We start from the raw sequence: 27,404 nt of genomic DNA, 5'->3' as shown, positions 1-27,404 counted from the left end.
GATGGCAGCTGCCAGAGCCACCTGGGGGTCCAGGGAAGGGGTGTGGGGGGGGGCCCTGATCCAGCTCTCCCAGACCTCCGTCTGGGAGAGGGCGCTTGCTGCAGGCTTCCTGCTACCTTACTTCTATTATGGCCCCTATCAGATTGCTGTCTGCCTTGGCTGCTGGGCGTGACCTCTGAAGGACAGGGGGGTCCAGCCCGCACATGGCATGCGGGGGGCCCAGCGCACGGAGACCCTCTGCTCACTTCCAAGGCCAAGGGGTCTGGTGTCTCTAGGCCAGAGAGCTTCCATCTAACTTAATTTTAACTTTATCTTAAATTGTTCTTCCCTTTTAAAGGTAAAGGAATAGGGGCTGGAGCAATAGCACAGCGGGTAGGGCATTTGCCTTGCACGCGGCCGACCTGGGTTTGATTCCCAGAATCCCATATGGTCCCCTGAGCACCGCCAGGGGTAATTCCTGAGTGTAGAGCCAGGAGTGACCCCTGAGCACCGCTGGGTGTGACCCAAAAGCAAAATAATAAAATAAAATAAAGGTAAAGGAATATTGGACTTGGAGGAGGTCAACTACAGCAGAAGGGGGCAAAGCTTTCGAGCTCCTGGGGACCGAGGCAAAAGAGGACATCAAGAGAGAAGTCAAAAGAAGAACCTTGGGAGAGGGAAAAAGCGTATTTCTAGAAAGCATTCTCCCCATCTTCTGCGGTTCAGAGAGAGCATTCTTCGCAGGAAGGGGCTTGAAGAATTTAGGAGCAAAGTTCCCAGAGGCATGTGAACCCTCAGAGTAGGCAGGAGCTGCCAAGGTCGCTGTAACTGCTGCAAGAGGCGAATGTTCTAGAATACCCAAGGGGCCTTCTGTGACCCCGAAGTGAATGACCCCTAGTGGCCCTAGTCTTCTCACCACAGCTGCAGAGGCTTCCTGACAGCTGCGATGCTGCACAGTTGGAGGAAATGCCCAGCTCAGGCTGTTTGGGAGGGCAGAGACAAAAGACCTGGATCATGAAGTTAATAGGGTCTGGGAGTCCTTCTAGAACAGTCTAAACTACGGCTTGCAATGTGAAAAGTGTAAAACAAAGACCATATTCTTGGCTATAGCACAAAAGAGGAAAAGATACACTTTTTCAAAAATCACATTTCTGGAAAAAAAAATAATGGTCCCCGAACTGAAACTGACTAGAAGAGAATTAGGAAACACATACGGCCCATGGCACACCCAACCCCCTGACCCCCTCTCTGCTGCGCTTTCCTATGCTGTATTTTGGTTCGAAGGCTGGAAGCCAGCTGTGGTCCCTGCCTGTCACCTGTTTTTGTCCTCAAAATTGGACTGGAACTGAATGACCCCTGGATGTCTACAAAAGATGGGGCACTGCTGGAAATACAACCGCAGAGCCTCAAGCCTGCCCCCGAGGTGGTTTTGCACTGGGGTGGATGGAGTCCTTTAGGGTGGAGCGCTGGGTCTGGCAGCAGCCTGCAGGGGCGTTGGGCATCCAAACGCCTTTCTGGGTTGCGGGCCAGTCCCCGCCCTCTGTGGGTCCCTCCCCGCGCGTGCGCAGCGTCCCGACCTGCTCAGCTCTGGGCAGCCGCTCGTTCTCCAGGGTCTGCTTCCAGTTCACGCCCTCAGGGTCGGGCGTGGGGATGTTGATGAAGGGCACACCCAGGTCCTTTTTGCTCTCGTGGTCCTCCTCTCCTTCGTCCCAGCCGTCACTGTCCTTGTCCGGGATGCGCAGCTTCTCCAGGCGCTCGCGCTCGGCCTTCTCGCGCTCCTGGCGCTCCTTCTCGGCACGCTCCTTCTCGGCTTTCTCGGCGCGCTCCCGGTCCTTGCGGCCCTTGCGGCCGCCCGTCGGCACTTGCCTCTGGTCGTCGGGCTCGTGCACCGAGTCCTCGACGCCCGTGTGCGGCAGGAGCAAGCGCTGCTTGCGGTCCCAGTAGAGGAGCAGGCCCTGGATGTCCTTCAGAGTGAGCTCATAGTCCTTGAATCTCTGGGCCACGTACCTGTCGGTGTCCTTGGAGAGGTCGCCTTCGCTGTCCTCCGGTTCGGGGACCAGAGTGTTGCCCAGCAGGTTGGCCTCTGTCTGCAGCGTCTTTTTCTTCTTGTTCTGATCCTCCTTCTCAGCCTGGATCTGCTCTCGGACAGAGGTTTTCCTTTCCAGCAGGTCGGCCTTGCCCTCCGGCCGTGAAAAAGAAAGACCCTAGGGGACAAGAAGGCCAGGAAGCAATGAACAAGGGCTTAAACATGGGGACTGGAGAGTGCCTGCAGGAGCCCTGAGGTGGTGGTGGGTGCTCATGGCTGACTCCTGGCAGACTCTGGGCACCGTACTGATTGGGTGCAGGGTAAATGCCCGACCCACGGTCCTATTGCTCTGGTCTGGTCACGGTAACTATCGCTCTGGTCTGGCCATGGTAACTCTTGGCCGTGTCTGATTCTTATCCAGGCACTGGGGCGGGAGCGGTCACAGACACTTGTGAGCATCTTTCTCCACTGTGGCCGGGCACTAGGCACCGGTTTCTGGGTCCCTCTTGGTTACAGCAGTGGGGAGAGGGGAGAGGTCACTCCCTGGGGTCTCTGCCCTCTGTGTATCTGTCGCACCATGGGTGGCAGGATGGCGGGCCCCAAGCACAGGGACCATGGGGAGCAGCGATCCCTCAGGGCTGCTCCAGCTCAAGGTCGCATGGGGTGAGGCCAGTGTGCTGCGGCAGGGTGCCCCCAGCAGGGGGCGGTACCTGGAACTGACCGTGGCATGTGACTTCTTGGGCTGCACCTCCTCCTTCCCCATCTTGGGCTTTTTGATCTTCCGCCTGAGCTCGTCTTCTTCCTTTTGCCGCTCCAGCTCCTGCTGTAGCTTCTTCTCCTGCTGCTCCTTTGCCAGCCTCTCCAGCTCTCTGAATCAAAGGAGAGAAAGAGTCCGCGCACCCCTCCTCGCCCCGCAGCCTCTCCCTGCGCCTCCCAGGGGCAGCCCATTTCCCTGGAGCTGGCCTGGCCCGGCGCCCACCTTTTCTTCCTCTCCCGGAGTGCCTGCTGCACCTCCCTGTTGAAGATCATCTTCTCCTCCTCCGTCAGGGCATCGTACTCGTCCTCATCCATCGTGCGTAGCCGCTCCTTCTCCTTCTCCAGCTCCTCCCTGCGCTTGTTCTCTGCAGGGGGTGGAAGGCAGGCATGAATGTGGGCTGGGCTATGGGTCCCCAGTATCCCAGAGCTCGATCCGCACAGGTGCAGAGGGTCTGTGAACACTGGTCGCCTGTCTGGGCAGGGACTTTCTGCATCTGTCTGGCTCCAAAGCAAGGTCCTTGATGTGGTCAGATCTGTATATCCCCATTGCATTCCACCTGTATTTTAAAAATTTTATGATGACATGAATATTTTCATTGAAGGCGGGGAAAAGACTGCCTTTACTGGCAAGAACTGCAGACCAATGGAACAGGGTTGAATATACTGACATCTCCCCCCAAGCATATGATCATCTAATCTTCGATAAGGGGGCAAGAAATGTGAAGTGGAGCAAGGAAAGCCTCTTTAACAAATTGTGCTGGCAAAACTGGACAGCTACATGCAAAAAAGTGGGCTCAGATCTGTCCCTAACACCCAGTACAAAAGTAAGATCAAAATGGATTAAAGACTTCAACATCAGACCGGAATCCATAAGGTATAGAAGACAAAGTTTGAAGACAAAGTTGGCAAAACCCTCCATGACATTGAAGCTAATGATATCTTCAAAGATGGCACTGGCCAATCAAGTGAAAACAGAGATAGACAAATGGGACTATCTTAAACTAAGAAGCTTCTGCACCTCAAAAGAAACAGTGACCAAAATACAAAGACAGTCTACAGAATGGGAAAGGATATTCGCCAAATACACATCCGACAAGGGGTTGATATCAAGGATATACAAAGTACTGGTTGAACTCCACAAGAAGCAAACAACCAACCCCATCAAAAAATAGGGCGACAAAATGAACAGAAACTTTCTCAAAGAAGAAATCCGAATGGCTAAAAGGCACATGAGAAAATGCTCTACATCATTAATCATCAGGGAAATGCAGCTCAAAACAACTATGAGATATTTCACACCACAGAGACTGGCCCACATCCAAAAGACCAAAAGCAACCGGTGTTGGCGTGGATGTGGCGAGAAAGGGACTCTTCTTCACTGCTGGTGGGAATGCCGACTGGTTCAGCCCTTTTGGAAAACAGTATGGACAATCCTCAAAAAATTAGAAATTGAGCTCTCATTTGACCCAGCAATACCACTCCTGGGAATATATCCCAGAGAGGCAAAAAAGTATAGTCTAAGTGACATCTGCACTTGTTTGTTCATTGCAGCATTCTTTACAATAGTTAGAATCTGGAAAAAACCTGAATGCTCGAGAACAGATGACTGGTTAAAGAAACTTTGGTACATCTACACAATGTAGTACTATGCAGCTGTTAGAAAAGATGAAGTCATAAAATTCATATACAAGTGGTACTACATGGAAAGTATCATGCTAAACGAAATGAATCAGAAAGAAAGGGACAGACATAGAAAGATTGCATTCATCTGGGGAACATAAAGTAACAAAATAGGAGACTAACACCCTAGAATAGCCGAGATAAGTACTGGGAGGATTACTCCATGGCTTTGAGGACAACCGCACACGCTAGGGGAAAAGGCAGCTCAGATAGAGAAGGGAGCAACAAATAAAGGGTGTTGGGAGGTTCCTCTCAGGATGGGAAATGCGTGATGAGAGTAGACTATAGACCGAACAAGATTGCCACTCAATGTCTCTTTTGCAAACCACAGCACTCAAAATGAGAAAGATAACAAAAGGCAATGCCCTGCCACAGAGGTAAGGTGGGATGGGGGGATGGGGGGAGGGAGGGATACTGGGACTGGTGGTGGTGGAGAATGGGCACTGATGGAGGGATGGGTATTCAATCATTGTATAACTGAAACCCAAGCACAAAAATTTGTAAGTCTACAACTGTACCTCATGGTGTTTCACTAATAAAAATTTAAGAAGAAAAAAAAAGACTACCTTTACTGTTGGCTGTCTCGAAGTTCTCAGGGCTCCCAGCCCTGAGGTACATGGTCACTGGCCCCAGAAGCTCTGCTGAGAGGGAGGGTCAGGGCCAGGGATCCAGCTCAGAGGGCTGGAGTATCTGTCTGCGTGTGGGAGCCCCAATTTGGTCCCCAGCTCCACATCATCCCCCAACACCACCATGAGTACCTCCTACCCCCACCCCCCTATAATAATGGCTCTGGGCGAGTCAGGGAGAGCCAGGCAGAGTGGGGCTTTGCCTTCTTGCTCTTTCTTGGCTTTCTCCTGTGCCTTCATGACCATGTAGTCCTGGGCCATGTTGAGCAGGTAGATGTGCTCCCGGTTGCCAATGGCCTTCAGCAGGGAGTGGAGGGTGCTTGTCATGTTGCGAGAGAAGAGGGTCTCCAGGCTGTCAAACACCACCCCTCGGTAGCAGTCGCTCAGCTGAAAGCAGGGAGAGCAGAGTCAGCACAGCCCTGTCCTGCAGGGATAGTCAGCACAGTCCTGTCATGCAGGGATAGTCGGCCAGCCCTGTCCTGCAGGGACAGTCAGCCAGTCCCGTCCTGCAGGTACAGTCAGCCAGCCCCATCTTGCCAGAGACTGGCATAGCCCCCCGTTCTGCAGGGAAGTGAGCTGAGTGGCCTGTGCCGTGCCGGGCTCTGCCCAGGGCCTGCTGCCTGATGAGTTGCCCTTAAGCTCTTCCTGCAATCACAGTGTCATTGCAAAACAAGAGGAAGAGAAAACTGCCTGACTGGTCCTCAAACTGTCAGATCAGCAGGCACCCCCCCAGAGGATATATCATTTCCACTCAGAGGATAACAGGAATTCTCGTATGTAGGACAACTGGCATCCAGGGCAGTGCCCGCTGTGCCATCGGCCCCTTTTTTAGTGGGGCTGCAGTTTGGATTATGGAGCCTGGGAGCCCGTCCAGGGGAGCACAGTGACGGCGACTCCAGAGTTGCTGAGGCAGGGGCTGGGAAATCAGGACACAGACGCAGGTCTAGTTCCTGGCTCCCTCAGCTCATGGTAGATGTTAAGTTTTGCCAGGTTCTCGGCTTTCAATTTGGTTGCCTGCAACAGCCCCCCCATATATGAGAACACCCCACAGCAGCAGGAACCCCCCCCACCCCACACACACAGGAGCTGCCCCTCCTCTCTGGGAACCTCAACGTCCATCTTTGTTCTGTTCAACATGTGCGGACCCCCAGTGGCTCGCATTTGAATGTGATTTAACTAGCAGAAACTCCAGGCCAACATCAACATGTTAAATTGGCAACCAGGCTGAGAGTCAGCTGTCCTGCGGAGGGAGGGCTGGCCCCAGCAAGAACTCCACAAACATAGCCAAAGTCCAGCAAGAGCTGTCTGGCCAATCGCAAAGCCTCCGAGCTTGGTTTTGTTAACCCAACGCCCATGCATAAACCATTCTCTCGAGTGCAAACAGCTGCTGTGTATCTGGCTTTAAAAGCAGCATGTCAGTGTCAAATAATCAGAGCAACCTGAAGAAAACTTCAGAGAACTAGACTGCCAGTCAAAGCGACGACTGACCTGGGCCTCTGCACTATGTGTGTTCCATCCCATACACCTTTTGTGTAGAACTGTAATTGTGCTTTTCAGACCAATTGATTGTATGCTTCTTTCTTTATTATGATGGATTTATATTGTTCCCACTCCCCCAGTAGTGCTCAGGGGTCCACACAGTATCAAGGATCAAACCCAGGGCCTGACATAAGCAAGGCCCTCGACCGTGGACCTCATCATCTGCCCTTCTGATGTAACCACAAAATACACTACCTTGAGTAACATTCAGTTCAAACTTACGAGACCTCTGCCTTAAAAGTCTGTATATCCCACACCAGGGCTGTCCCCAGAGTGGGTGTGGAGCCTGGAGACTCACTCGTTGCTCTTTCACAAAGGCAGGGAGCTGGCGGCGGCAGGCTGAGGTGGGCACAGAACGGACGTGGCCTTCTAGAGTCGAGCCAGTGACCGTTGAGCCAGCACCCTTCCTCGCCAAGACCCCGGGGTCCTGAGTGGCAGGGGCCTAGTCTAGGGCTCTGGCCCTGGGGAGCACGCACCTCGAGGCGATCGGACAGGATCTGGACAAACAGCTCCTCCGGGAGCACGCAGCTCATGAGCCCCGTTTCACCACCGATGCTGGTGCTGACGCTGAGTCGGCGCTGTGTGGGGCCTAATGGGAGGGGGCTGGAGGAGATCTGTGGGGGAAGAAGGAGCAGGTCGTTGAATCCAGTCTGGCCCCCCAAGCTAGGTGACCCTGGGGACACCACAGCCCTCTCTCTGTGTGAGGAAATATCTTCCTCAAACAGCTGCTGCAAGTTTCCAGTGGGAACTCAGGGGTACGGACAGACCCAAATGTGGGTCTTTGTTCATCCACCCCTCGGATTTTTACTGAGCACCTACTAAGTACCAGGAGTACAATGACAGACAAAATGGGGTCTGCGCTGTCCCGAGTCCTTGTGCTCAAATGGCGGAGACAGAAGCAACACCTGCACCCACAAATGGCGACATTAGTTCAGTGGTTCTGAGTGCCCCGGCGAACGAGGCAGAAATGGCCCAGGCTGTGGCAGGTGGAGAACAGCACTTCAGGGGATGTGGGTGCAGGAGTCCCCTCCGAGGGAGCAGTAACCCCCACCCCCTCAGGTGTGTGCTGGGGTGGGGAGCATGGGCGGGATCGATATAGCCAGGTCAGTCACGGTAATCAGCCTTGGTGCATTGGCCCACATGCCCCAGGCGAGGATTCTGATTTTCTTCTGAGAGTTATGGGAAGAAGCAGTTTGCTTGTTTTATGCAGATAAAAGGTCTGAAGTTAATTTTTTATTATATTTTTTGGGTCACCCTGACTGTGCTCAGAGTTCACTCCTGGCGGGGCTCCAGGAATCCTATGGGGTGTTGGGGATTGAACCTGCGTCTGGTGCGTGTCTTTACCTGCTGACTGTGAGAATAATGCCTTTTAAGACGACATCAAAACAAACAGGAAAATCCCCATCCTGACTTAGATCCCTGTCAGTAAGTAGGGCACTAATCTGTTTAAGGTACCAGTGGCACTCATGTCCCCTCTGCCCACTCCCAGGAGCTGTGCTGATCTCCCCACCCCCCCCCCCCTTCCTGCCTCATCCACTGCCCCTTCAGTCCTCACGGGTGGACTGCCCTCTCAGACCCTTACGGGTGGACTACCCTCTCAGTCCCTCAGGGGTGAACTACCCCCACAGTCTCTCACGGGCGGACTCTCCACTCAGACCTTCATGGGTGTACCGCCCTTCAGTGTCCAGAAACATCTGCTTGCGCCTCGACTCTCCCCTTCTGAGGAGACACTTTCTCGACCCTGGGTTTGCTCCTCTAACAACTCCAGTGCTCTCCATTTCCTTCACAGCCCCTAGATGCCCACACTTGCTACACCCTGTCTCGTCCGGTCGGTCCCCAAGCCGTCCACTGCTCTGCCACGGGGGTTTCTCTGACTTCTTCACGATGACTCTCCGAAGTGCCCTGGAGCCCCACGGCCCTGGCCCCTGTTGGGGTTCTATCCTCAGCTTCCCCTGCTGTTGGGCTGAGTCAGAGGGAGCTGCGCTTCCCCACAGGGCTCCTGGTACCGCGCAGGTGCTTGGGGTGGCACGTTTCACTCAGCGAGTGCTCAGCTCTCCGGGCAGGAGGCTTCGTGCGGCCGTCGCGGGGCTTCTTTCACCCGCCGCCTCCAGCCCACAGTCACCCCCGTGTCCGAGACACAAAGGCGCAGAGGGGACGGGGCATACCTGCGGGGTGTCGGAGTGCATGTGGTGCTGCTTCTGGGAGCCCGAGCCGTGGCTGTCGACCTTGCCCTTGTTGAGAGGCACGCTCCCGCGCAAGGTCTTGCCTGGCTTGCCGTCCAGCGCCGCCAGTATGGTTTCTGACGTCAACTTGCCCAGGGTCTCGCTGCTCAGCCGCGTTTGCCCCGACGCAGCCTCCTGGGCTAAGGGCGAGAGAGCCGGCTGGTGTGAGAGGCCACGGTGGGGACAGAAGCATGCAGCGACCGTCGTGGCCCACATGCCTCCAGGTTCCTTTCTGCCCTCACCCCTGCCTGACACACCCCAGCCTCTAGCGGACACCGCTCTAGTCACTGCATTCTGCATCCACGTGTCTCCCAGGACGCGGGGCGGCTGCTCTCGCACTCTGCAGGGCCTGAGTACCCTCCACCATCAGTGCTCCTCTCGGAGAGGAGCCACACAGGCTTCTTCTGACTAGGAGGCTTGGAACTCTCACTTTGAAGTTCCCCTGCTCCCGGCTCCCTCCCGTGGGAACGAGGCTACTCCCTTGCCAGTATTCTCCCATGACCAGTTCTGCCTTTAGGCCCTTCGGAGCTACTTTCCTCCTGTGACTCTCCCAAACCCCCCATGCTGGGCTGCTGCCCAGGCGCTTCCCTTCCTCTCACAGGAAGCCCGGGTGGAGAGGGCAGCCCAAGTTCGCTGTCCACTGGGCTGTGCATGACTCAGGGGGAGCAAGAGAGAAGAGCGGAGCTGACCAGACAGACACACACACAGAGCCTGGGGCCGGGGCACCTACCCGACTCCTCTCCTTCCTTCAAGGCCTGCTCAATAGCGGCCCGGATGCAGAGCTCACGGGCCCGGATGCCCGGGAAGCTGCTGCTGTCGCAGATGGCCTCCAACATGATGGAGTCGATGTTCAGGCAGGCCGCGTTGTAGTACTTGGCCAGGCTGATGGCCGTGGCTGTCTTGCCTGTAGAGAAAGCTCCAGGGTGTCAGCTCCAAGGCTCTCATTTGCTCAGAGGCCCGGGCGGGCACCCTCTAGGATGGGGGTCTCTGCAAGGGCTCTGTTCCAGGTCTCGCCTGGGGCTGTGAGCAGCCGCTGAGGAGGAGGAGGAGCTGGGGGGGGGGGGGAGACAGACAGACACACACAGACACACAGAGTATATGTATATGTGTGTGTGAGAGAGAGACAGAAACAGAGAACAGACACACAGACACACAGAGCCACCGACAGAGTGTGTGTGTGTGTGTGAGAGAGACAGACAGACATACACAGAGTATGTGTATGCGTGTGTGTGAGAGACAGAGACAGAGACAGACACACAGAGTGTGTGTGTGTGTGTGTGTGTGTGTGTGTGTGTGTGAGAGAGAGAGAGAGAGAGAGAGAGAGAGAGAGAGAGAGAGAGAGAGAAGAGAGAAGTACCTGCCATAGAGGTGGGGGATGGCGGGAGGGAAACTGGGGACACTGGTGATGATAAAAATGTACTGGTGAACTGATGGGGGTTGGAACATTGTCTGACTGAACCCCAGTCATGAACAACTTTGTAGCTGTGTATCTCATGGTGATTCAATTAAAAAACAAATAAATTAGGATATTAAAAAAATGAAGGAGGGACCAGAGTGATAGTATAGTGGTTGCAGCACTTGCTCTGCACACAGCTGACCTGGGTTCCATCCCTGGCATCCTCTGTGGTCCTGTAAGCACCACCAGGACTGATCCCTAAACACAGAGTCAGGAATAAACCCCAAACACTGCTGGGAGTGCCCCCCAAAGAAGAAAATAGACCACTGAAAGCATCAGGATGGGCGTCCCTGTTCCTTCTGTCACCGTGTCTGAGGTCGGTCTTGGTCACTTCATGCATTGGGGGATAAGTTTTGCTCTACATATTTCAGACGAAGGAGGCTTTCCTGCCCAACGCTCACGTTGTACCTGATAGGGGCGTCCCGTGGACAATGATGACGATGCCCTTTCGGTTCTTGGCCATGCGGGCTTCAGGGGAGATGTCGATGCCCAGGTAGCGGGCGATGGCCTTGTTCACTGGGTTGCTCTCCACTTCGCCGACTTCCTCTGTGGAGTGGCTGTCCAAACTCTGGTTCTTATCTACTGCAACAGAAGGCACCGAGCTGTGTGCTTGCACTGGCCAAGTGTGCCACAGCTACAGTGACATGGGCTCTGAGGGAGAGGAGAGACATTCCTCTTGCAGGTACTGGGGTTGTCTTTTGTTTTAGGGCCACATCCAGCAGTGCGTGCATGCGTGCGTGCGTGCGTGCGTGCGTGTGTGTGTGTGTGTGGGAACGTCTCCTGCGGGAAAGAGCTACACTGGAAATGCAACCGGAAGGAACGGTCTGACGCAGGACTGTAGTAAGGCCGTTCCATAAGGAGCGCCTGGCAGGGCTCGGAGGCTGCATGTTACAGACAGAGAGACCTTGAGCATCCCCCGGCTCAGCGGGGCCAAGCCACCCACACAGGGAAGGGCTCCTTCACCTTGGAGCAACATTTTCTCCAAGCTTTCCTCATCGTCCTCTTCCTCAGCGTAGATTTTGGAATCGACCATGGCGATGTGCCTTTCATCTGTGTTGGATGTGGCCGACAGGCCCTGGCTGAGGGACGTCCGCTTCGTGCTGCCTGAGGTGCCGTGGTCTGACAAGGGCAAGTCATCATCATCTGGCCGGGAGTGAAGGACAGCGGGGAGTTGGCAGAGGGGCCCGGGAGATGTGTGGGGAAGGGGGAGAGGCGATGCAGCTGGTGACCCATATCCTGGGCATTGCATGTGGTTGACCCGGGCACCACCCCGGCACCCCACATGGTCCCTCAAGCACGCCAGGACCAATCCCCGAGGGCAGAGTCAGGAAGAAGCTCCAAGCACCGCCAGGTGGTGCCCCAAAAGAAAATAAAAATAAACCATTGAAAGAATACAAGACAGGAAGCGAGAACCGCAGTCCTTTGGGGGTCCAAGTTTTTCTGCCTTTCTACATGGTAACCCTACAAAGCCTCCAAAATTACTCTTACAGTTGGCTCCAGAAAATTTAGAGCAAAGAAAGAAATGGGGGAAACGGCGGCTTAATTTATGGTGCCAGGAGAGGATCACAGCTGTTTAGGTTATTTATATATTTTTTCCCTTTTTGACTTTTGAGTCACACCCGGCAGTGCTCAGAGCTGATTCCTGGCTCTGTGCTCTGGAATCACTCCTGGTGAGGCTCGGAAACCATATGGGGTGCCAGCTATCGAACCCTGACAGGCTACATACAAGATCAGGCCTAAACCTCTGTACTATCCCTTCCTGCCTCTTTATTTTTCATTTTAATGCAACTGTAAATTTTATCCTTTAGATCTGAACCTGGCGCCCTCTGTGGAGACCCCGTGGAGACCCCAGTCTTTGCTTTAGCACACAGACCCCTCTCCGAAACCCCCATCCTCCCATGTCAGTGTCTGTGCCCACTGCCAACACACACCATGCCCCCTGTCCCCAGTAGGGCTTGGAGCCACAAGGAGAGGTTGGGGTTCTCAGGAGTGAGAGGCGGGGCGGGGCATGCAGCTGGGGCTCCCTGAGGGGCAACACCCACCAGGCACAGGTTGAGTGGGGCACCCGCCCAGTGCTCACCGTTGTCCTGGGCCAGGTTCTCCAGGTACTTCATCTTCATCTGCTCCTCCCTGGAGCGCTTCACCTCCTTGTAGTACTCGTAGATCTCAGGGGGCAGCTTCTCGCCCGGTGGGCGGGGGGGCAGCAGCAGGGTGTTGTAGGCATCGTAACCCTTCAGCATCCGCAGGATCTGCAGGGAGGGGCTGCTCTGTTCCTGGGGTGCCTGTCCTAACTGGGGGGCGGTGGGGGGCATGCTGGGTGTGTGCAAGGACTCTCTGGGTTCCCAAGGCAGGGTCCTCCCCAAGGGTTTCGGAAGGGAGGCAGGGCTCCCATTTTGACCTCATATTCATGGAGAGGCAGAGTCTTCATTGAGCTCCACTGAGTCTGGGCATTGCACACGTGGAAGGAAATTTCCCTACCCACTGCACTATCTCTCTGATCCCCCAGAGTCTATTTTCTTTTTCTTTTCTTTTCTTTTCTTTTCTTTTCTTTTTTTTTTCAGAGTCTATTTTTCTTAAAAAAAGATCCAAATCTATGCGGTCTGAAAGAAACTCACCTAAATATAATGGTCACTGTTACACAATTCCTAGCTTAGAATTTTATCCATGAACACACGTTCATTTTTCAATTAGTGCTTTGATTGTATAGTGATGACAAAGCAGCAACAAACCGTGGGTCGAGGGCAGGGGGTGCAGGAAGCACGACCAAAGTGATCCTTCTTACGATGATGATGATGAGGAACTGGTTGCAGGGAGGAAGGACAGAGAGCCAGTGGAAGGGAGCGGGTTCCCATGACAGCAGTGGCTGTGGAGAGGAGCGCCGAGGACGCTGGTCTCTGCTTACCTTCTCTTCTACCAGGTACTGCTGGTCAAATTCTAAGGAGTAAAACTCGATGGGAAAGTTGCAGGGATTCTTCACCACCACCTCCATCTCGTCTCCAGGGGCGAAAGGCAGCAGGGGCCCCAGCTCCAGGATGGAGGGGCTGAATTCCAAGCGTGGCTCGAGGCCCCAGCCCTGCGCCAGCAGTGTGAGCCTCTGGGAACTCTGCGCGATCTGGAACACCAGGGTTTGACTGTAGAACTTCTGGAAAACAGGACAGCACAGCCAACTCCTGCGTGAGTCTGCAAATCATGGGGGAACAAAATAGAGAGAAGAGAGAAGAAAGAGGAGAGAAGGTCTCTCCTGTGGTTGCATGCACGCCCTTTATGGGACTGTATCCGCATGCTGGGTAGACCAACTTCCTCCTCACAGAGGGAAGCTCGGGGTGCCACGCTCAGATCCTCCAGCCTCCCGTGTGCCCCGCTGTATAAAGGCCCCAGGTCCCTGGCTCCTGGGTAGGGACAATGAGACAAGTGCATTCTGCTCATTTCTTCAGTTTTCCAGTATGACCAAACCCCATTCTCCACCAGCACAAGCTGGATCAACAGTCTTCTTAGCCCTCCTACTGTATTTGCCCCCCCCCCCCCCCCCACTAGCAGTCTAGTTGCACCCAAATCCTCGAGATCCCTTGGAGATTTTCTTTAGTGCCATGCATAGAGATGCTCAGGGCTTACTCTTGGCTTTGCGCTCAGGGAGCCCCTGGCAAGGCTTGAGGGAACCCTATGGGGTGCCTGGGATCAAACCCAGTCAGTCATGTGCAAGACACACACTCTGCCTGCTGTACTATCTCTCCGACCTCTCTTGGAGATTCCGAATGAGCGTAGTTCCATTATTTGGGGGCAGAGGTAAGTGGTGGGTGGGGGGCATCAGCCGGGACAGTCTGTTCCATGAGCGGCTAGTGGTACCAACTACCCTCCCCTGGCCTCAGACGCCAGTTAAAGGCAGAGCCAGTCTAGAGACTTGGCTCACTGGGGTAAGACTGGGATTCTGCACTTTTGACTAGAGACCCACTTGTTCATCTGTGGGTGTGGAGGCATGGTTTCACATTATTTGTAGGATATCCTAGCCCAAGCCCAGGAGGGAACATCAGATGGAGTGAATGTATAAGGACATGTGTACACATGTAGAAAGATACCTTTTGAAGGCAATAAAAGAACCAATCACTGGCTAAGAGGTTGTCTGGAAAGTGGTGGGCTCAGCACCACATGACCCAAACATCTATATTTTTATTGATTTTTATGGATATTTATAAAACATTTTATTCGTTTTCTAATAAAAATATTTTTGGTTTTTTTGGGGGGGTCATGCTCAGGGGTTACTCCTGGCTCTGTACTCAGGAATTACTCCTGGAGATGCTCAGGGGACTATATGAAATGCTGTGGATTGAACCTGAGGTTGGCCGTGTGCAAGGCAAATGCCTTACCCACTGCACTATTGCTCCAGCCCCTAACAAAATAGTCTGAACCTTCTAAGAGTTCTTTGTATGGTCCTTGCCGGTTCTCTGAACTGCAGGCCTCGATGGGGAAGGGGCTGTGGTCAGATGGCTTGCCAGGTCATGGGCTGAGAACTTCCTCTCCCATACAGATTGCCTCCAGCACCAACCTGACATCTGTGTAACTGTGTTTGCTTAGTTTTGGGGCCATTCCTGTCGGTGCTCAGGGGCTACTCCTGGCTCTATGTTCAGGGGTTGCTCCCTGTGTGAGGACTACACTTGCATCCTGCCTATTTTTTAAAAACTGCATTTGCTCCCTCATTTAGCAAAATATACCAAATCTTGGGGAGATAGTAATGACAACTATTCCAATTCTCTTCTATTTAAAGAGGTTGAGGGGGGGATGTTCTGACATGCTAGAAACAGGTTTGATTTCAGAGTCATTTCCAAAGACTCCACCTTCACCTCTTTCTCGTTGCAGTGACTGAAGCTCTTCTGCAAAGCCACCAGCAGCAAGATGGGAAGTGGAGCATGGGTATTCTATAAGACTCAAATTTCTTTGTTAAAAAGAACAAAGGATTAAAACAAAACCAAAATAAAACCCAGCTCCCAAATGCTTTAAGCTTTGTATGAAATTCTTTACAGTGTAACCTCTTGAGATCCCTCCTGTGGTTGGAGGATTTTATTATTTTTCACCAAGTTCTTTGTTAATGGTATTCACAAAAGAAACATTTGTGAGACTCAGGGAGACTGTCTACCAGGAAGTACTTACTATTATATTATTTTCACAACTCCCTGCAATAATAGTTAAAATGATTAGACAACATGCAGAGCTATAATGCTCAGTGTTTTATTCACAGTAATTCATTTAATCTACAAAATGACTCTACAAAGTAGCAATTGTGGGTTGATAATGTTTTACCTGAAATCCTAAAGGCACAGTTTTTTAAATTCAGTTTTTTTTTAAAGTACATACAGTGTACATAGCCTTATATTTTCGGCAGGCCAGGGCCCCTGTAACTAAATATGCAGTATTTCTATTATTGTAATCTTTTTGAAAATTTTCAAATTTTTTAAAAAAAGTTTTAAGAATTAGATAAGAGCCATTAGGGTGTTGTGTAGTTGCAATCTTTAAGTGCAAATGTAGCAGGCCCAGAAATGCTAAATAATTCCACATGGGTTCTGAGGGGCTTGTGTGTCAGAGCAGTTTGGGTCTGAAACTTGTGATTTTTTTTCCTGAATTTTTGGAGCTTACTGTATTTCAGGATTGCCATGTTATTTTATTTTTCATTTTAGCTCTGAGCACATAGGGTTTAGTGAGGTCATGTGTTCTGCCCAGAACATCCCAGCTCTGAGGGCAGAGGCCAAAGCCATGTACTGACCAGGTCTGCTCCTGTGAGTCTGTGCATTAGGAACCGTGGGCTGATGCGGGAGCTGCTGCTCTTACCCAGCAGGCCACGCACCTCCTTGCCAGAGACCCCTGAGGCCTAGATTTGGCAAGGGTGGGAGGCACGGAGGATGTGAAATTTCCAGAGAGACCCAACTGAGCACGGGAGTTGCAGAGTGGAGGGCAGGGGAAACAATCCCGATAGCTCACCTCCTCTTTGGGCATGAACTTCACCTGCACGTTGAACCTCTCGCAAGGATCCAAGATCCCAGAAGTGGGCTGGATCTCAAAGATCCGGGCCTTCGGCTTTAACTCAGCACACAGTCTTCGTCTTAAGTACTTGGGCATGTGCTTCTCCAGCTGGTTAACAGATGGGAGACAATTAGTGACCGTCTTCCAAGGCAAATGAGTGCACTTCATTTTCCACATGACTTCCCTTCGCCTCTGCTAAGACCCAGATGTCAGGCGGTGTAGGGGCAAGAGGTGAAGCAGAAGTTCCCCAGAGTGTTCCCTGACAGGCCCCAGGGTGCCAGGCAGAGGACCTAGATTTTACTCAGTGGGTGGTGGAAGTCTTGGGAGCGGACAGCATCGGGAGAAACACGAAAATCAGAATGGAGAGGGAGGTGGGGTGGCCGTGCCTGGGCCACCACTCATTTACCTTGTCCACAGGCTTAGAGATGCTGACAAACCATTCACAGGGGACTTGGTGCTGGTTGGACAGCTGGATGGTCTCCACGAGGCACTGTCCACACTGGATTGCGGCAAACTCCACCTTTCCGCAGGACAGCGTCATGGCGGGGATGAGCACCTTGGCTTGGAGTAAAATGTAAACCGTGGGTCCTCCTACCACCTAGGGCAGACATAAGATCACAATGACCACACGGCCTGGGGGTGGGGAGAGTCGGGGGCCTCCTGGGGTGGGGGGTGCGCAAGCAGAGCCAGAAGCTGAGCCCGAGTCCTCACCTTGATGGGCAGGAGGGTTTCCTTGCTCCCCACCGAGTGAGTGGTCCCTTGGGAGTCAAATCGCACTTCAAAGGTTTCTGTTTCACAGTAAGGCAGGTTCTTGACCCGGTCGAGCTCCGTGCTGAAGCCTGGACCAAGACACACAGGGTTACTTCGTGGAAGAGAGGCGGAGCCAGGAGAGCAGCCGCCGGTGCTGGACCTGGGGCCAGCCAGAGACTCCGGGGCTGGCCTGTGTTCTCTCAGCTCATCCCAGAGGGGCAGACACTTCCACACTGGCCCTGCAAGTGGCGAAGGGCAGCAGGAAGGGGGGTTAGCCAGGTTACCCGTATCGTGAAGGACACGTTTGTCCGCGTGGAAAGACACTGGGAAGTGACTGGTGTTGGTGATCTTGATGATGTGGGTTCGGACGTCCCCGAGGATGATGTAGCCGAAGTCCAGAATGTACTCTGGCAGCTGTACTCTGAAACGGCCCACAAGATCTCCTTAGCAGTTGCCTTCAAAGCGTGAGGCTTTTGCCTACTTCAGCGCCTTGTCCCCGACTCAGGAGGGGAAGACAGTGAATATCCCAGAAGTTTGCACTGTTCAGGAATTCTCTCAAGACATGCTCAGCCTGGGCCTGTGTGATTTGCAAGTCAGGCTGGCACATTCACCAACTCAGAGCAATGGGCCTTGTGCGTTTGATGCCATCAGCGGGCAGATGGGGCGAGAGGATTTCCTTCCTGGAGAGTCAGCCCTTGTTTCGGGGCATGGGGGAGCACCCAGTGCCACCCTCCCTTCTTTACCTACCTCGAGCCCCATGGATAGGTGACTCACTTGGACAGTTTGCGGTGGCACCGGTGGCTGATGTCTTCAGTGGGGTCTGGGATGGATCTGTGGTGTTCTATGGCATAGTCTTGCACTATCAGCCGCTCCACTTCCATGTGGATCTGAGCACTTATCTGGAGCAACAGACAGGAGCAAAGGGTCATATTCCATAGTGGACGGGTGCTTTCCCCCCCAAGTGGCACACGTCTGTTCATGGAGAAGGACGAAAGAATTTTGGGCACCACATGGGTGGTGGCACTCTTCAAGGCCATGCACACAGGAGAGACTTGACTTCATAAGCTTCGTGAACCCCTTCTCTGTTCCTTTGATGTATACACAACCCTTCCTACACTTAAGCAAGCACCCCGGCACCTGGACCTTTCTCCAGGGAACCATCTCTTCTAAACACAACCATCGAGGAAGAGAGTCCCAGAAACCTCATCATTTGGGGGTGGGGCGAGGGGTTTAGTGAGGTCACGTGTTCTGGGATTTAGTGTGGTTTCAGAGGGGCTTATCAGCACCCAACAATCTCAAGCCACATGGGGCAGGTTCCCGCGTGCAAAGCCCCTTCAAGGACAGCACACACAGAAGCTGGTGTGTGCGCGACATGGGCGTCTAGCTCTTGCCAAGGTCACCAGTGGCGAAGGCACTATATAAGCTCGACTGTTCCAGAATCTTTTGATGTCCCCTCTTCCCAATGCTGCTGCTGGGTCCCGGAGGGTTCTGTTCTCCAACCACCCCCTTCTGTGCTCCCTCCACGCATCTTCCGGGACTCCCACTGTTTCCAGTGGTGATAGCTGCTGCCTTTTGATCGTCAACCACCCCCTAGATCCACAGCAGAAGCTAGACTGCTAGACTCCCCAGAGGACGCCTCCTCTTGGATGCGGAATCCAGGAGGCAGTAGGTGCATCTGAAGGTATTTCCTTCCAAGCTCTCCCGCTTGGCTCTCCTGTAGGGTTCACTATCTTGTAGTCCTCTGTTGCCATCTACACAAGACGCCCACACTCAAACCCTAACCCTTGACCATTTCCCATGCCCACTGTCACCCCCTTGGTTTACACCCAACCCTCTGCATCCTCGTTCTGCACACCCACATCTTCTCCCTCTTGTGTTTATTTTAAATTTTGTATTGATTTGGGTTCTATGATCTACAGTACCACTAGCAACAGTCTCCCTAATATAATGTAATTCCAACATTGCACCCACCACTGGTTTACCCCAACACCGCACCCAGCAATGTGCTCCAACACCTCACCCAGAAATGTACCCCAACACCTCACCCAGCAGTGTACCCACTACTAGTGTACCCATCTCTGTCCTCCAGGGGCCCCAATGTCCCCTCACCCTCCATTTTATTTTTATTTATTTATTTATTTAGGCTTTTTGGGTCACACCCAGCGACGCTCAGGGGCTACTTCTGGCTCTGCACTCAGGAGTGTCTGGCAGTGCTGGGGGGCCATATGGGATGTAATGGGGATCAAGCTGGGGATCAAACCCGGGTTGGCTGCATGCAAGGCAAACACCCTACCCACTGTACTATCTCTCTGGCCCTCATCCTCCATTTAAAATCCATCACATCTACTCCTGTACCTTAGCCCAATGCCTCAAAATTCCACCTGGCAGTCAGAGAACTCTTTCTAAGATGCAAACCCAACTTCCAAGCCCTCTGAGGTTCCTATTGCCCCCTCAGGATCAAATTCAAGACCCTTTCAGGTCTACAGGCCTCCACTTACATTCTCCAGCTCCCTGCCGTCCCCGTGCTCCCTTCTGCGTCAGCGCTCTCTTATCCTTCCGGCTCTAGAGATACCACACCCCTGCGCCCTGGCCCAAACGCTGTTCTTTCCCCCCCCCCTTTTTTTTTTTTAAATTTTCATTAGTGAAACACCATGAGGTTCTTTGTGCTGCAAATGGTCTGTCTTACCTCTGAAGATTCATCATCCAGCATTTCCTCTATGATATCCAAGTGGTCAAAAATTTCATACTTGCTGTACTCTTTCTCTAAGTTTTTTCTGGCTTGGTTCAAGAAGATTTGGTACTTTTCAGCTCCTGCAGGGGTGGGGGAGGTGGGACGGAGAGTTAGAAGAGGAGGACTTCTGCCCATGCCCAGAGCCAAGGAGGCGCTGTGTGTGTGTGTGTGTGTGTGTGTGTGTGTGTGTGTGTGTGTGTGTGTAATGTGGTCTTGGATTGACTGATGGGAGCAGAATGTCAAGATTCAGTGGATGATCACCAAGAGGTGGGCCAGTGGCTCTGGGACGTAGGCTGAGCCTCAGGGAATGTGGATTTCAGAGTCAATTGAGGAACAGCCCTCTCCTCGTTTCTGTCTTATTTTCCATTGTGGCTACACCCAAGGGTGTTGGAGGGCTACTCCCAGCTCATTGCTTTGGGGAGGGGCATCTTACTGGTGACATCAGGAACAAACCCAAAGCAGGTGCTTAGCCTGCTGAAATACCACCCTGGTCTTCAATGGCTCCCTTGAGCCTCCTCCTAACCCCCCAAATAAGGGAAAAAAAGAGTCAAAGAGACTCTCTGGCTAGAAGAGTTGCTTGATTCTGCCCAGACAAGGACCTGCAGGAACAGAGTCCAAGTCTGAGCTGGACAATGAGAAGGTGACAGAGAGAAGTCTAAATGGACCTCCAAGCTGTGGACTGCGGGAGGAGGAGGAGCCGGAGTGGGGGCTGCCTCCGTCCAGTCTGTACTGGAGATTGTGCACGCAGGGCAAAGGGTACCAGGGAGAGCTACGAGCTGGGCCCCAGGGAAAGGCCTTGGCAGTGGAATGCCCCATGAGTCCTGTTTAGAACAATTACCTAAAACTCTCCCATTAAGTAATTCAGTGATGGCAACATCAACTAGGGTGGGGGTGGGGGAGTCTTGCTGTCTTGCTTTTGTTCTTTGGCTTTTTCGTTGGCTTGTTTGGGGGCTACGCCTTGCAGTGCTCAGGGCTTCTCCAAGATCCGTGCCCTGTATGTGTACAGTCACTCCTGGCTGTGCTCAGGGGATTCTGTACCTTTGAGCCACCCCTCCAGCTCTTGGGGGTTTGATTCTGGGCTGCTCTGAGCCGTGTCTGGTCTCCCTGAACTTGGGTTCCCAAGTTGATTTCAGTTCTTGACTTTTCTTTGCAACTGAGAAATAACCCAGAAGGGAACCAGCGAGGACTGCCAGGCTGCCAAGGTGTGTGGTCTCCTGTGTTCCCCGGAGCAAGCCCCGCCTGCTCTCCTGACTCCTGGAGTTCATGAACTAAGAGTGGGTCTTTGTACCTTTAAGGTTCCTGGGGAGGTCCACGTTGATTCGGGGAAAGACCCCCTCCCCGCTCAGAGTGATCTTCTCTGGCTCCAGGTGGGCGATCTGTATCTGGAAACTCCTATGAAAGATTTCGGGGACTCCAGGTAAGTAGTAAATCTTCAGCTTCGCCTCTTCTTGGGAACCGATGAAAGCCTATACAGCAGAAAGCCAGAGGGAGCTTTAGCCCTGGTGGGACTCTCTGCTCCCAAACACTGGATGGGGGTAGGTGCTCCCCAGAGCCAATGAGGCTGGTTCCTGGTCACTCCCACTCCTCCCTGCAAAATCCAGTCCTCAGGAGCGATGAGAGCAGATAATAGAGAAAGACACACGTAAATAATAGAGAAAGCATAGAGAGCAGGCATCGGGCAAAGAGGAACCGTGAGTCACAAATGAACCCAGGAGAGGCGGCTCATCCTTCAAGGGAATCAGGAAGAGGCAAAGACAGACAATCACGAGACTGGCAGCGTTTGCTCCCAAGGTACACACAAGTCTCCCCAGGGCACACACAGCGGGTGGCAGTGCCAGTAGGAATGCGCTGGGAATGGGCTGCAGCACACACGCTGGCCAAAGTCCGTGGGAAATTCTTCCGGAAAATTCTCCCTCTGCCGGCTAGCAGACACGCAGCCAATGGGGGCAGAGTGGTGAGGGGTGGGCTCAACCTTTATGTTGCATACTGAGCCAAGTATTTCCCAGCGAGAGAGTTCTCGCGTAGAATTCTGCTGGGACATTTTCCTGTATCTGCTTCTGAGTTCAAACACTCATGCGTATGGTGGATGGGACTTGGTAAAAAACTCTTGCTTTCATTTTAAGAACTGGGCCTGATAACAGGAAATCTGGCACACACAGACAAAGGGAAATGTAGAGTCAACATCCCGTGGAGACACCTTGAAAACCAAGTTCAATTCAAAAGTAGGGGGCTGTCAGACCCCTCACCCACACCCAGGGTTCTCTGGAATATAAGTAGCTCAGCTCCTTAACTGAACCCTATCAGTCTGCAACACCACCACATTGTCCCTGTTTCACAGCTCCTGGAAAGCACGACCACACGTGACACACACCACACAATGATAGCTCAGTCGGAGCACTGAACATTTTATGGGAAAGTTGTGTGGAGGCCCCAAAACCCTTAATGAATGAAAATAATAATGCAGAAGGCTCAATGAGCACCAACCAGCTCAGTAAATCCTCAATGACATTAGCAGCACCAGTGGGAGATATAACAATTATCACAGATTCTCTTTTATTGATTTGTTGTTTTGATAATTCCATTTGCCATTTTGTTGGAGCAAGCAATCTGAAGCAAATTTGATTGTGCCTGTTAAGAGGGGAGGCTTGGGGGATGTGTGGGAAATTGGAGATATTGGTGGAGGGAAGGTCCCACTGATGGTGGTGGGGTTCGTGTTGGAACTCTGAATGTCTGAAACAACTGTATTAGGAGAAACTTTGTAAATCAAAGTGTCTGAAAAAACAAAGCAAACCAACCATGAAAGAAGGGGGCGTCCTATCATCCCCACAGGGTCACTGGGTAGCATTGCATGGGCTTCAGGGCCAGAAAGTCCCCCCCTCCATCACTTTGCCATGGGAGGGCAGTTCCTTACCGAGCTGGGCAGCAGGAGTGGCACTCCAGGGAGCAGGTTGTTCGGGGCAGACTGTGGCTCGGCCAGTACCTTGAACTCGAAGCCCACTTGGCCCGTGTTCCTCAGTGTGATTTCCTTCACAGTGACATGGTCAAAGGGCTTGAAAGGAAAGAAGGGGCAGAGCAGACCGTGGGGGCACTGCACTTATGCTGGCCAAGATGGGGGACATCAGTGCACCCCTCTCCACACACACAAGGATTCACTTCTCAGGATGCAGACACTGGCCAGCCCACTTTTCTGTCTCCCATCGGGGTGCCTATGGGGACAGGGGAAGGGCTGGATCCTGGAAACAGGGATCTGATCTTGGGTATTTTGACAACAGAGCGAGAAGTTGGGGTGGTCAAGGTGAGGATCTGACCTCCCAGGGGCTTCATTAGAGAGACCTAGTATCAGAGGATCTTCAAACAAGCTCCTCTGCACTAAGGTTTGCTTGTTTTCTCTTGATAAGAGTCCAGAATATTTTAGAATGACCCCTGCCCGTCCCACCCTTTTTCTTTCCTATGTAGAGAGGTGGGGATCTTACTGGTAGACCAGAAGAGTTTCTTTTCTAGAGATTTTGCTAGCATAAGTCAGCAGCTGGAAGGCCACTTCAGGGGTTTGAAAATAAGCCAAGACCAGGATTGGCTGCTTCAGACAATGCACAGAACTGAACCCATGCCCAAAGGATCCCGCTAACCAGCATGTAGACCTATACATGGCCAACATGCCAGAGAAGCTGTGGGTGCATCTGATTGAAGGCACAATCTTTAACTCACAGACACATTCAGCACACACATCAGTAATTCTACACAAAGGAGTTCTAAGAGAGATCCAGTCCCAACTGGAATGTGGGGAGGGCTGTAGTCTGAATACATACACCGATTCTTATAGGGGCAAACACAGAATGAACTGAGTTACTGCAAAGCAAGAATTGGAAAGCAGAGTGCCCGGGGAATGTGAAACAGGCAAGAGAGGGAAAGTTTAGCTGCAGATAATGAAGAGACCCCCCCCCCCGAAATTGCCTCAGAGCTGTGAGCTCCATACTGGGAAGAGGTGGCGTTACTTGGAGAAGTGGGAGGTGGACGAGACCTGCACATGGAGAGGGTGGGTGGACAAAGGCAGCTGTCTAAAACGCTGAGTTTCAGCCAGAGGCGGGAAATGCAAGTGAGAGTGACTGGCAGATGGGAAGTGGGGGAGGATGAGCTTCTAAGAGGCAGACCAGGGAGCAACTCTGGCGTGTTGGTGACACGACGACGAGGAGGTGAGCTGCCAGGAGGGACCCTAACACAAGGCCTGTGGTTGTAGTTTCAGGCAAAAGCTGGTTGTCTCAGCTCGGTGGATGGTGATACCTGTAATCCAAAGTTGATGTCCTTGGTGTCAAAGGAATAGTTGATGAGGGATGCCTCTCCCCGGAGGATCACCTCATAGGTGGGCCCTCCTTCCACTTCACACAAAGCCTTGGCCCTTGCGATGATGTCACAGTGGCCAAAGAAGGTAAAAGAGATCTGGTGGGTGCTGTATGGCTGCAGCACCCCACAGAGTGGCAAGATGTCAAAGACCTGCAGAGAAAATGCCATTATAGTGGGAGCACCGGTGAGGAGGAAGGGCCACCAGGGGAGGGAATTCAGAAAGTTTACAGCCTCGTTTTGTCTTGAACTCATCTGACTCCAGGAGAGGGGACCCGCTCAATGCCCTCACAATGTATGGTGGTAGCATTCCAATTTCTGGTGGGGGGCAGGTCAGAGGAGAGAGAACAGCTGATGGTGCCAGGACCCTCGAGCTGTTACTTACTTCTTCTATGCCAATGGAAAGCAAATCTTCATGCGGAAAGATCTCTATGTAGTCCTGTAACTCCGTCTGGCTCTGGTTTAGGTCTACTCTTTCTATTTCGACAGAGTTCAATATCAATCTCTAGAAGTTAGAGTATTAGGAGAGGCTAGTGCGCATTTGGAAGGAGTGACTCAATGCGCCCCTTCCCACCATGGACAGAAAAATGAGGTGTGTCGTGGTACTTAGCTTTAAAATAGCAATGCTCCCTCTCCCCCATCCTATGGAGGAAATTGGACAAGTGCCTCAAAGGCAAGGACAAGCAGACACACTGTAGCGTTAATTTATAACAGAAGGGGGAAAAGCCCTCTGGGGGCAGTGGAGCAACTGTAAATAGGAGATGGTTTTAAATGGCCTGTGTGTGGTATCTGGGTCTGTGGAGGAGGATATGGCGTATGTTAAGGGGCGGGGCTTGATGCTCATGATGTTTTACCAAGCGCAAACATAGTTCCACTCATGTACAGGACATATGTCCTGAAAGTCTGAGCATGTTCTTTTAGCACTTATAGTAAGGGACATGCAAATCTCAACAACCATCAAATCAATTCAAACCAGTGAGACTGGTACACATTCAAAAGAATAGAAATAACTAGTGATGGGGTGGGGAAGGAGGAGCATTCATCCATTGTGGGAATGTTGACTTGTTCAGACTATGGAGACTTCCAAAATGTTGGAGCAGAGCTTTCGTATGAGCTCCACTTCTTGGTGTCTACAACACCCCCAACAAAATTTTCTGAAAAAATACTGCAGTCCCATGTTCACTGCAGTGTGGCCCACAGTAGCCAAGATTTGGAAACAATCCAAGTACCCAAGGAAGATAAATGTATAAAGACTCTGTGGTCAATTGTCTATACTAGTCAGCTATGAGAAAAGGTTAAAGGGTGCAGTTCACAGCTACAGAGCTGATCTGCTGAGTGAAATCAGTCAGAAGGAGAGTGACAGATACAGAATGAACCCCCTCATATGTGGGATATAAAGAAGCATAGGGTACCTCTCTCTCTCTCTCGGTGATTTAACACACACACACACACACACACACACACACACAGAGCAGAGTCAGAAAATAACAGTCAATGGTGACAGACCCTGAGATTCAGACAGTAGAATTGAATTTTCCAAGGGATAGAGTTGGTGGTAGGTGGGAAGTGACCTTGAGACATTGATGGAGGGATGCTGACACTGGTGGTAGATGTGTTGGAACAGTATGCCTGAAACATTGATAATATTGTAAGTCAACAAAAATTAAAAAGCAAAAAAAAATGTGAGCGTGTGTACATTTTGAGATTTTTACATATGCAGAGATCTCTGGGAGGCTGTTTGCTAAAATTTTAGTATTTTTTTTTTCTCTGAATGCTGGAGTCTTGAGGATTTTTCCTGTCATTTAGTTTTGTATTCGCCAATAAAGAGCTTTAAAATTGAAGAAAAGAGTTAACATTTGAAAGAGAGGTGTGCCCTTTTCCTCTAAGGATACTTTTTTTGTAGCATTTTCAGTGGGTTTTCACAGCAAGCAATACAAAATGTATTATTTTGGTTCTGCTTTGGGGCTGGGACTGGGTTTGAGATGGAAACATCCAACATATGGTGATGGGAAGGTCTAATGGTGGTGGGATTGGTGTTTGAATATTAAATGTAATCAAATATCGTGAACTACTTTATAAAATGGGCTGTAGCTATAGCACAATGGGTAAGGCATTTGCCTTGCATGCAGCTGACATGGCCAACCCAGGTTCGATTCCTCTGCCCCTTTTGGAGAGCTCGGCAAGCTACCAAGAGTATCTTGCCCATACGGCAAAGCCTGGCAAGCCCCCCGTGACGTATTCGATATGCCAAACACAGTAACAAGTCTCACAATTTGTTGAGACATTACTGGTGCCCACTTGAGCAAATCGATGAACAACGGGAGGACAGTGCTACAGTGCTACTTTATAAAAAAAAATTTTTTTTTGAAAAGAGAGGTGTGTACTCACCATTTTGGGAAATAAAGAAAATACTACATTGGAAAATAAAAAAAATTCCTAAGAGAAGTAGAAATTGGCCACTAGGTTACACTGTAGATTGGTGCATATGTGTTGCTTGTTTGTGTAGATATTCTTACTGTGTGTATGACACATATACACACTTATGTAGCTGAGTATTTATAAACATCATGAGAATACTTTATAAAAGTAGGTGGTGCATGCTCTTAGTATAAATGCACAATATTCAAAATGTTAGAGAAGCTATACTATGTGAATGTGAAATCCCATCTCTGCTCCACAGGCTTTCGTTTATCCCCAGAGAACCTGGTCCCATATCTTCTGCATCCTACTTGGTTATGCTCTTTATTCAACTAACAGTTATTGGCCTTATAAACCAGCCATAGTCCTTGGTCCTGTAATAGTGGCCAACAAAATAGAAAAATATTATTCTCCTATGATAGAGCTTCTATTCCAGAGATATTCATGCAATGCAAATCTATCTCTAACTATTTGAGGGAGAATAAATACATGGTTAAAAGTCAGATTGCTATAAATCTGATATTTGGCAGATGGTTCCCTTTATCTGTAAAATGGGGCAAGAATGAACCCATTCACAGGGTGGCTGGGACAGTTTTAATGCCAAAAAATGATGCTTAGATCAGTGTAAGACGTGTAAGTGTTCAGTGAGTGTGTGCTTTTTAAATACTTGTGCATGTTTCTCTTTATACAAAAATGATAGAACATTCTGCACCAGTATGCATGCAATATATTTTGCTTAATACATTACATTATAGATTTCTACAAATCAGGTTAAAGAGCTCTCTCTCTCTCTCTCTCTCTCTCTCTCTCTCTCTCTCTCTCTCTCTCTAAAAAAAAAACAACAGGGGCTGAGGACTTGCTTCAAGTGGTAGAGCAG

The 27,404-nt window shown here is 51.4% G+C and overlaps 1 protein-coding gene across 1 annotated transcript in view; it reads right to left on the bottom strand.

The window, feature by feature from the left end:
• Positions 1-27,404, bottom strand: part of HYDIN (HYDIN axonemal central pair apparatus protein) — a 281,658-nt gene that overhangs the window by 52,554 nt on the left and 201,700 nt on the right. The window contains exons 26-46 of the mRNA XM_056137053.1: positions 24,495-24,612; positions 24,053-24,262; positions 22,686-22,823; positions 21,063-21,240; positions 19,730-19,854; positions 17,818-17,942; positions 17,328-17,464; positions 17,005-17,132; positions 16,700-16,891; positions 16,252-16,401; positions 13,187-13,426; positions 12,365-12,533; positions 11,248-11,427; positions 10,693-10,866; positions 9,559-9,732; positions 8,772-8,968; positions 7,083-7,220; positions 5,271-5,454; positions 2,985-3,126; positions 2,727-2,874; positions 1,557-2,183 (exon numbers count right to left, since the gene is read on the bottom strand). Coding sequence (XP_055993028.1) covers positions 1,557-2,183; positions 2,727-2,874; positions 2,985-3,126; positions 5,271-5,454; positions 7,083-7,220; positions 8,772-8,968; positions 9,559-9,732; positions 10,693-10,866; positions 11,248-11,427; positions 12,365-12,533; positions 13,187-13,426; positions 16,252-16,401; positions 16,700-16,891; positions 17,005-17,132; positions 17,328-17,464; positions 17,818-17,942; positions 19,730-19,854; positions 21,063-21,240; positions 22,686-22,823; positions 24,053-24,262; positions 24,495-24,612 — 3,874 coding nt within the window. The remainder of the gene's footprint in view (positions 1-1,556; positions 2,184-2,726; positions 2,875-2,984; positions 3,127-5,270; positions 5,455-7,082; positions 7,221-8,771; positions 8,969-9,558; positions 9,733-10,692; positions 10,867-11,247; positions 11,428-12,364; positions 12,534-13,186; positions 13,427-16,251; positions 16,402-16,699; positions 16,892-17,004; positions 17,133-17,327; positions 17,465-17,817; positions 17,943-19,729; positions 19,855-21,062; positions 21,241-22,685; positions 22,824-24,052; positions 24,263-24,494; positions 24,613-27,404) is intronic.

This window comes from Sorex fumeus, unplaced genomic scaffold, assembly GCF_029834395.1.
Source record: "Sorex fumeus unplaced genomic scaffold, SorFum_2.1 ptg000122l, whole genome shotgun sequence".
Lineage (NCBI taxonomy): Eukaryota > Metazoa > Chordata > Mammalia > Eulipotyphla > Soricidae > Sorex > Sorex fumeus.
This window is presented reverse-complemented; position numbering and strand designations above follow the sequence as displayed.